The sequence below is a fragment of the Rhamphochromis longiceps genome, linkage group LG19 (genome assembly GCF_057381845.1).
Source record: "Rhamphochromis longiceps isolate RC_006_pf linkage group LG19, R_longiceps_female_GT1.1, whole genome shotgun sequence".
Taxonomy (NCBI): domain Eukaryota; kingdom Metazoa; phylum Chordata; class Actinopteri; order Cichliformes; family Cichlidae; genus Rhamphochromis; species Rhamphochromis longiceps.
The window spans coordinates 24,247,423-24,257,901 of NC_140575.1; the positions used below are offsets into that span (position 1 = coordinate 24,247,423).

General features: G+C 40.1%; 1 protein-coding gene across 3 annotated transcripts in view; it reads left to right on the top strand.

The window, feature by feature from the left end:
- Positions 1–10,479, top strand: part of LOC146646816 (single-stranded DNA-binding protein 3) — a 44,492-nt gene that overhangs the window by 1,195 nt on the left and 32,818 nt on the right. For all 3 annotated transcript variants that reach the window (XM_085391123.1, XM_085391122.1, XM_085391121.1), the window contains exons 2-3: positions 6,325–6,397; positions 7,150–7,211. In XM_085391123.1, coding sequence (XP_085247249.1) covers positions 6,325–6,397; positions 7,150–7,211 — 135 coding nt within the window. The remainder of the gene's footprint in view (positions 1–6,324; positions 6,398–7,149; positions 7,212–10,479) is intronic.

Genomic DNA, 10,479 nt, shown 5'->3' on the forward strand with positions numbered 1-10,479 from the left:
CTGAAGATACGTGCCGCACGTTTAGCAACACTCCTGTGAGTTTCGGAGCTTTCACGTTAGTCTCAAAAAGATTTGTAAAAACCCCATGTGCACTGGTTCCGAAATAGAAGACACGCTTCTCTGCAGTGAACTTCCTTTCCTAAAAGTCACAGCTAGCAAAGCGCATTGGGACATTTATTAAGATTCGTTAAACTTTGGTTAGATTTAACAGTTTGGGAGTGTTGTGCTTTGCAAATGGTCCACAGTGGGGTCGGATTCTCTACGGTTAAATATCCTGCTGAAGAAAAAGGAAGAGGGAAGAGCTTTCACACAGGTCAATGCTTATCGATTCGTCCTCAGAGCGGATGAGTTGGACACATCAGCTCTGACTTGCCGGACCGGTCTGAGCTGAAGTGGGACCAAATTGTGAGACTCGTGTGCATGTTTGCATGAAGATCAGCAGGCGCCACGTTACCCCACACCTTCTATTCTGTCATTTGTGAAGCCATCTGCTTTATTCTTTTCCTCTGTGCGTGGCTTTTACACCTCTTTTCTCCATCTGCCTCCCAACTCTCACTTCCCCATCCACTGCTGCTCCTCAGTCTCTTCATCCCTCACTTCAGTGTTGAATTATTGAGACAGACTGAAGCAGCTGCTCTCAGCTTTGCGTCAGAGTTGAGAGAGACAGAAGAGAAAGAAGGAGACAGAAGAGAGGGAGATATGGTGGGCAGGCTCATCCATGTTTAAAGAGGGGGTTTTGTCGGGAGCCTCAGGCAGGATGTCAGGTGTGCCAACCGTGTACATCAGGGAGATTTCTCTCTCTGTGGAAGTGAGTTTATGCACGCGCAGATGTCCCATCTTTAAATGTATAAGAGCGTAGTGGGCAGGGAGGTCAAAGGGCACCTCACATGAAGTGGAAGAAGGAAGAAAAATTTTCTTAAAGCAGGAGAGAGAATACCAACCAAGTAGCGTACGAGTCAAGCTATGTGGAGGCCACACAACCTTAACAATTGGCAGAAAAAGGGTTGCTTCAGTTTTTTAACCTCCCCTGATGAATATAATATCACACACTGCTACTTGACTGCTTCTCTAATCTCCTGTACCACCTGCTGTTCCCTCCACTGTAATACTGGGCATGTTCCCGTTTTTGTTCCAGTCAAAGCCATTTTTTCGTCTCTCCCTTCACTCCACCAACCGCTAGTGGCTCCTCACCTTAAACTTCTCTTTCTTTTTCTATGTCCAAGCTTCTGAGCTTTAATAATGCAGTAGGCCAGGTGCACACACAAGCTGCCCCTTCTTGCAGCCCACATACAAAAAACCCCACACACATACACACCACACATAAAAAATTCATTGAAGGCCTCTTGGGGGGCATCTGCATCGTGAACCTCCCATCCCCAGATGTAACACCAAGTCCTTACCCGTTTCCTTCCAGTCAAAACTCCTGTGTAAGGATGCACATGTATTGAGGAAGCCTGTAAGCCTGCAGTGTGCAGGGACATGCAGACAGTATCAATATTTGAAGCACTTGCTGTATCCTAAAGCTTCCTGTGAGCTTTTGCCAGGCATTTCAAAAATATTTAAAACTGGTTTTAAATCCAAGGAATCTGCGGGTGTTGAGGTGCAGAGGTAGAAAGCTCTATGATGCATAGCATGTGTGTGTGCGTTGTAGGTGCTTGTGTGTGGCTCAATGCTAGACTGACCTGCAAGTGGCAGTGACTTACACTCTACACCAGCGGTCACAGAGAGCTCTGTGACCTACAAATTGCTAGGAGCCTCAGAAAGTGGTCAGATTCCCCTGGCTAAAGTGGTCAAGTGTTCGCGTGTGTTTGTTTCAGCAGAAGTGCAGCCTTTAGCCTCATAAGAGCATTGGTTATTTGTACAACAACTAATCTGCCACGCTGTCTGTTTTGAATTAAGTGGTTGCACTCGGGATGGTTTCTTCCTTTTGAAATATCAGTGCACTATGAGAGATTTATTTATCATGGAATATAATAAAAAATATGAATTCTTCTGCGAAGAAGTCAAGGCCAGTTGTGCTTTGTTTGTTTGTTCATCGATATGTCTGCCTGTTCATTTATGTGCTCTTATCTCTGTGACTATCTGCAACAGGGAAACACCCTCGGTTATTTATTACCTTCCAAGCAGGTCAGCCCACTGTACATACGCAGAGAAAGCAGCACTTTGAAACTGTTATCTCTTTCCGCATGAAGTGCAGGACTACTAATGATACATGTTCAACCTGGACTGACCCATTGATAGTTTAGCCTTATGTAACACATGTGTCATTATTGTTGACTGAAAACCGTGTCTGCAGCTGGGATGTGTGTTTACAAAGAAACTTTCAGTTTCTGTTCTCTCTTGGTCTCGCACTCTTAACTTTTAAGACAAGTTGGGTAGTTGCAAAATGTTTCTTTTATTGAAATTCCCGCCTAGACAGATCACTTAAATCTATTCAAAGTAGCAACCAATAGGAATGTACCAGTTTATTGTCGGCTAATGTTACTGCCATTGGTTAGACTCCATTTATAGTTTTCTGTATCTGGGATCCAGGTTTATTAGTTACAAACACAATTTGAGCTCATTCAAAATCGGTTGACAACTTTATGATTAATACGCAGATCTTTGCTTACCTGACACAAAGGGTACAGTGGAAAATTACAAAAACAAATCGGTTTCCACTACTGTCTAAATTATTTCAATCATTAGTTCTGGCCCAGAATTTCCAACTTGTTGCAGCGCTAGTATACAGTGCATATTATATTATTAAGCTCAGGTCAAGAGGACAGAAGGTTGTGCACCTCATGTCGACCCACTTGAATGCCAACGACGCATAGCGGCATGCAGGACTCTAAGGTGGCTTACAGTCTCTATAGGCTTATACATACATTGTGTGAGCAGTCTTGGAAGTTTGCAGGTTTTGAGTCCAACAATGTTGGTGAACGGGTGTATTGATGGTTATATACATGTGTATATATGTATGAAATATATGAATGACACTCAGAGCTGGTCATGGATGATGATGAATTTGCCACCTTCAGTTTGATATCTTGTGTTAAATCATACACATAATGTGTTCTGCTTAACTTTTAAGAAACATGCATTAAAATCCGCTCACTAGCCCCGTAAATGTCTTCTGCCTGTTTTCTCTCGTGAAGGACAAGGTTTGAACATGTAGGGACTAACATCACTGCTGTTACTGTCTATTTGCCTATTCATATCTTTCACAGACTACATTTGCATACTAACAATGCATATTTTAAACATTTGCATACCATTTGTAGTAAGTACAGGTCAGTCACAGATCATATCTCTTAACGTAACCCATGGCAGTTTTTTTTCCATTTCTGTTATTAAGCCTTGAACCTCACAGAGAATTTGTTCATTGCTTTACTATCTGGATGTTTATTTTAAGCGCATTTATTTAATTTTTTTTCCTTCAGTACAGGTTATTAGTTTAAAGAACAATGCTCTACATGATTGTGTTTATAGCCTGGGATGATTTGCAAAACATACTCCTAAAAGAGACAAGAATAAGGAAACAAGTGCAGTTTAACATCCCCATAGCTAACACTGGATAATTCTGAATACTAGCACAATGGCAGTTGAACCAACTTCATACTTTTATTGAGCTTCTAAACATTTTTTTGAAATCAAGTTGGATGATTTTGATATTTAGAATGGAAAAACTAAATGTAAACAGGGTTGTAAAAACCTACAGTTTTCCGAGGGATGTCCACGAGGGCAGTCGCATGCCCTGGAACGGGACTGGGGTGAGGCCCTCTGTCATCTCCAGACACAAGCAGCTGGAGGCAACTGCTAGTGATCCTTCCACAGGTTCACCTAAGGAAGTCTTGTTACAGCAAGTAATTCTTTTACTTTTAAGTAAGAACAGTAATCTGGGGGTTTGACAAAACATGTACTGGAGCTCAAGCTAGTTGCTTCAAGCTATTTCTAGAAGTCCTTGCTTAAACCTTTTTTGCATGTCTGTCTGCAGCGTCAGAAAGCAGGTGAGACACTTGCACACATTTAGACATGAAGTACAGGCAGCTGTGCTACATGTAAATGTATAGTAAATAGTTGGACAGGATCAGTTAGCAAATATTTGTTACTTCACTTAAAACAGGTGAGCTGTCACATAAAATTGACCTTTATCCCAATGACAGAAATTTGGAGTTAATTGTTATACTTGTTTTGACTGTTAATCTAAAGATTTCAGATTGACTTCAATTAAAAAAACAAACAAATTTCATAAAAATAATATTATGTTGATGGAGTGAAGTTTAAAACAAGCCAGCACTTGACTAATGTACAGCATGCACTCATCAGCTTTATTGATTGGTTAATAGAAAATCAGAAAACTGTGATATAAACCCACCATAACTATCCCCAAATCACAGGGTCGCGCCATCAGGCGTCCTGATTAGTCAGAATAAATTTTACATTTACCAGATTGTGACCAAGAGATGACGCGTCAAGCCTAAACATTTGAGAACATTTGACAAATGATTTCTGAGCCTCCAGTCGATGGTCCTAATAATAGTGGTGGATTAATTTTCTTTTTATAGACACACCCCAAGGTTTAATCTTAGTCCATATGCACTTCAGGACCACAGCTATGCACAAACCTAAGGGTAATTTGAGTATTTGCAACCTCGGCGGTTATTAAACTGTCTTTATCCATTTTATTTTCATTGAATGCTGATAGAACTTCCTCTTTAGCATCTTCTTAAGAGACTTAAATGCATTAAATATGTTTTAATAGCTATTTCATCTTATGAAGAAGTAACTTTGGAAATGAAGACAGAATTGGGGGGGGAAAAAAGCTGTCAGTGGTTGAAAACAAACTGAACAACATCCTAATTATCTCAAAATCATGTGTCATTGATCAGTTCATCGACTAATGATAGGGACTATGACACTAAGCTACTGTCCTTCTCATTAGGACCTTATTGGGCTGTCAGAGGACTGTCTGCTCTGGGCATACGGGGCACTGTCATATCCACACTGCTGGTCGATTGATGGTCCATTAACAGCCTATTAAACATGACTAAGTGAAGGAGTTAGGAGTACAATGTTGGGCCAATGGGGGTTTCCCACTCCACAGCATGGATGTCTGTCTGTTAATAGACCCTGGTGGATTGCCATTTTCAAATGTTGCTGGCCTGTTATAATAGCAGCGATTTTGAAAAGTTTGACAAGAGCTTTTAAAATATGGTTGGAACGATTGGGAATGCCTGTCATGTGCAGCTATTTCTGCTGGTATGTGGTGCTTTGAATAGAAGCGTATTCTTCAAAGAGTCTGACTGTCTTTAGGTTTTGTTGTGATTAAAGGAGTTTGGATAATTAGGCTTAATAAAATGCACAGAAGCAGTAAAGTATAGCAAACTATACAGACCACCTGGAGTCCCAGAATGTTTAAGTGAGATTTATGGTCTAGGAGAACAGAGGCGCTGTAGAGCTTCAGTCACAGGAGCTTTTGTTTTTCTTCAGTGACTTTACAGCCATCCCGAAATAAAGTGAAGATAACAATACGGAGGAGCTCCAAGTCTCCGGAACTTTGAGCTCAAGGAACTAATGTCCAGGAAGTGTTTAAGGAACTGAAGGTTCATTTTGCCCCTTTTGTTTTTACTGTAGTGTAAAGACCCATAAAGACGAATCAAATTAATCACCAAGTGAGGAGGTGATGAGGTTATGACAAAATGTCCAGATGCTTTAGCAAGGCCATATGCATTACTTTAAAAAAATCACTACTATAAGTTTTTATTATTTATTTAATAATTAAAAAAAATCCAAATAGAAGAGTCAAATCCACCTAAGTTAAATTGTAAATGTACAGCAGTGTTATGAGTATGCATGTATGCATAGTATGGAGTGTAATACTGGGATATTTACTTGTATTAATAGAACTATTCACTGTAATGAAAAGAACTATAATAACACAAGCAAAATCTTAGGTTGGTCATTGTAAGTCCAGTCTTCTGTTGCTGCATGATGTTATAGGTTAGCCTGATGGCTGAACGTTTGAACCTTTGTCTGAACTTTCAGAAAGTACTTCCTGTTTAACCCTAACAATATCTGACTGACATTTAGTTAACCCAACTTCTCTGTTGATTGAGGAAAGTTCTAAATGACTTCACCCTCCCTGACTTTTTTTATTTTTCCCACTCTTGCCACTTCCTGATAATAGTTTGTTCCTTCTTCACAGTTGAACAGTCGTTGATCTGTTGATACATAATCTTCATTCTTTTTGTCTAATTTGTTAAAAATGCAAGACAAAGACAGAGGAGTTTGACATTAATGTTGAAAAATATCACTAATTTTTCTTTTTCTTTTACATTTCAGGTTGGCGTTATATGTGTACGAATACCTGCTACATGTGGGAGCACAGAAATCAGCACAGACCTTCCTGTCTGAGGTAAGACGGCAGCCATGACATCGACTTTTTTATGCTGTACCGAGCCCGGTCGGTTTAGAAATGCCTTCGTTCTTTGCATCTTTCCTGAAAATCACCCTTATAGTTTAACCTTACCAACTCCTGTTCAAGTACATGTTACCAGAAACATTGGCCTTGGTTACTAATGAATGGAAAACGGCTTCCTGCATTACCAAGCTTTACACGATAGATCCCTCCTGTAGCTCGTGTTATAGCAGCTTGTACCCTCTCAGGCATACATCGTCAGTGCAAACATGCTAAACATGATTACAGGGTGCAAGGTGTTGCATAAATTTTTCATAAGGAAATCCTATAACGTTACACCGGATCATGCTCACTGTCCAACCAGGGGATCTTAGTGAACCGGTGAAGTAATGTTATTTCTAGCCGTTTATAGGCAGTGTATTGTAAACTGCATTGTCTCAAGTCTGCTGACAGCCCATTTGGGTGTAAGGAAGTAAATTAATAAGCTATACTCTAGATGATGATTGTACTTTACATTAAAAAGAGGAACAGTAGAGGGCTAATAGAAGAAAGATAGTCGGGAAGAGGGTGATGCACAGAGCCAGAAGGATGCCGATCTTCACATTCGATACCAGTGACAGTTTGAGACTAACTGATTATGTGTTCTTAACCTCGGACCTGCAGACATAATCCTCCCTCTCTAGTGGCCATAAGTGACCTCTTTTCTTCTGGCTTCCTTTTCCTTTCCCTTTTTCTTTTCCTTCTCTCAGATTCGATGGGAGAAGAATATTACATTAGGCGAGCCCCCCGGATTCCTCCATTCATGGTGGTGGTAAGCGATCTATTCAGTTGTTCTATTATTAGCAGAGCCTTTTTGCTTTTTATTCTTGTTTATTTCGAGTGAGTATGTGGATTTTTACTTGCGTAAACACATTTTACAGTGTGCATCTTAAACTGTGTATCCCCCCTCCAATAAATCACTACTGTTATGTGAACAAACAGCTGTAATCCAGGTTTGAGAATAATAAACTCAACACATAAATCAGTACATGCAACCATTCAAAAGTTAAGGTGCTTGGGAAATGCCACTTTTTAATTTAATTAAGGGTACTTACCATATTCATGATTTAAAGTGACTCTCAGAGGTGGGAGGTCTGACAGAGTCTCACCCTTGGGGTTGACCAGACTCACCGAGGGCGTGACCCCCTCCCTTCCTGTCTTCTCGCCTCTCCCCTCCTCCAGCTCTCCAACCTTCACCCCCGATTCTGAAACAATAGATCCAGATGGTTAGGGAATGGACCCCCCCCCCCCTCCCTTCCCCCTCCTCACCCTCTCGTCAACCTTTGTAGCCCCCCCACCTCCCACTTTTTTCCCCTTTGTTCACATGGGAGAGGGATTCTTGGTAGATTAACCCTTTGCATTCCAGCTTCCTTTGTGTACAGCCTCCCCCAACCCCTACCTCCACCCCCCAATCATTTCTCCCCAGGGCTAAGATTTAACCTTTAGGGTCAATACCTTACGAACTGATCAGCAGTTTCACTTGTTTTGAGGGATTGCCCTCATCCTGTGGTTCACATTTACGGGTAGAACCATGTTTGTTTTACTGTAAAACCCACATTTAACAGCATTTTTTTTTCTTTCTTTCTACCACATATTTAAACTTGGATGGAAATATTTAAGCCTGTTATTGGTATGTGGGTTTCCTGTGGATGCAGAGTCCCCTCCATTGTGTCCGTTTGTAGTTAAGACTACTGAGAATTGAGGCTACACTTAAACAGATCTTAAGCTTATGTAGCTAAAAAGAAACTGAGCAAAAGCTAAATCGTTGAAAATCTAAACTAAAAATTAAGCTGCTGAATTGTCTTAATACACTGAAACAGTAGCAGACAAGGAGTATTTTATTTTTCTAAAAGTCAGCACACCTAATGACCAAAACCACAGAAGAATACAATTTATTTTCATTTTTTTCATACTTCTTCACATTCTTGGCATATGAAACCATTTAGCTTTCACTTAAGACTTTGAAATCTGTTCAGTATAAGCTTTTAAATGATTCCTGGAAATGACTGGAGAATAGTTAAAATCATGCGTTTTAATGGGGATTTAAAATATGAGAGGAGTTGGCAGGTGTTTGGAGGAGTACTGACTAGTACCTGAATCACGTCTTTTAATGGGAAGATGTTATTTTCTTACCTCCTCTTAATAAAAGTTTAGCATAGAGAGTGAACAACAGTGTTATAAGAGTGAGTTATTGAGCACTGATGCTATTGAACCAGCTGTAAAAACAGCACACACACAGCTGAGTAGCTGATGCTTGGTTTGGACAGAACCACACCAAGAAGTTGATAAAAATGATGAGCAGTACCTGGTGATGTCACCACTGAGGAAGCTCTTGTATTGAGTTCACAGGTGGCCAAAAGTTTATTTGGATGAATGGGAAGTTTTATCGTCTCCTTGTGTTTAACAAGGAGAATTCATAGTAGAGATGGACCGATCCGATATTACGTATCGGTATCGGTCCGATACTGACCTAAATTACTGGATCGGATATCGGAGAAAAATAAAAAATGTAATCCGATCCATTAAATATCACGAAAGCACCTCACAAAACTTGCAACACGCCGTAACTCACCTCAGAACGTTAGCACGTCGGAGCAGTATGCATCACGTGATAGAGCGGCTGTGGCATGCGGGACCTGTCGGTGGTCTGGATAGCATTTGGAGCTTCGCTAGCAACCCGGCATTTCATCTCCGACAAAGTTATCCCGAGAGAAGTAAAGCAAGTGTGTAAGTCCATCTCTGAATGTTTGTAAAGCATTCCTGCGTTAAGCTTAACAAACGATATATGGAGCGACTGCCTCTTCTTGCTGCTACTTCAATCATGAAACTGCTTAATGATCAGCTGATCGGCTTTTCTGTCGCGACTCCGTCTCTCTTGTTTGCTTTTGGCCCACTTTGCACCAGAAAGAGGAAACCAGCGGCTGAACAACAGCAGCACGTTTAAGCTTGATCAGCTGTTGTTCGAATGTATTTAATATTACTTTCTACTCGAGGATCTTTTTCTACGTAGCTGACGCTGGTAACTGTGCAGGGGCGGATCTAGCAAAGTTTAGCCAGGGGGGCCGATAGGGCATTAACAGGGAAAAGGGGGCACAAAGACATACTTTTCTTTCTTATTCTCATTTAAAATGTCGAGCTTTTAATAAATAATTATCTGACACCGAAAGTTTTAATTTGATGTAAAATGAATAGAAGTCAATTACTGTATATAGTGACTATTAAGTCTAATATACCCTAGTAAGCTATAGTACCTTTTCCTTTGGGAAGGTACCATCTGTGCAGTCTGCAATTTTGTTGAAGAAAGATGTTGAATCTATTTAATATTTCTTGAAAAATAATTGATTTCTGTGCATTTTTTTTTCACACTGCATCAAATTAAGGTTGATTAAGTCGATTAAGCATCATGAGGTGGAGCGTGAGGGGTGGTTCCCTATTTTTTATTTATTTATTTTTGTTGTTGCTGGGAGTTGGAACCCTATTAGTTAGGTTGCTTAATATTTACGCTAAGTACTCTTTAAAATACCAGAATAGGGAGGATGGTGTAGGTTTAAGTCTATTAGATTGATCAGTATTGCTGAACTATGAAATATTTTTTTTTGCATACAGGTATAACAGAATAGCTTTAGTGTAGTTGTTGTTTTAAACTTGAGTATGAACTTATACAAAATGCAGCAAGATATTTAAAAAAAACAGTTTTGTTGATTAAAAAACACTATATCGGATTCATATCGGTATCGGCAGATATCCAAATTTATGGTATCGGTATCGGACATAAAAAAGTGGTATCGTGCCATCTCTAATTCATAGCTGTGGACAGTTCATCCTCATCAAAGGAGGAATTTCAACAATTGATCACGGTCACCAGAACAGCTAGCAGTGTCATCCGACATCATGACGACTGTTTACACTCAGTGGTTGTTGTGAGATACAACAAAAATAAATCAGAATATGTGTTCAAAGTGACAAACCCCCTATACCCCCCAGGGTGTAGTTTACATATGAAAATGTTGACAATTGTGAACATCCCGAACATTTAAAAA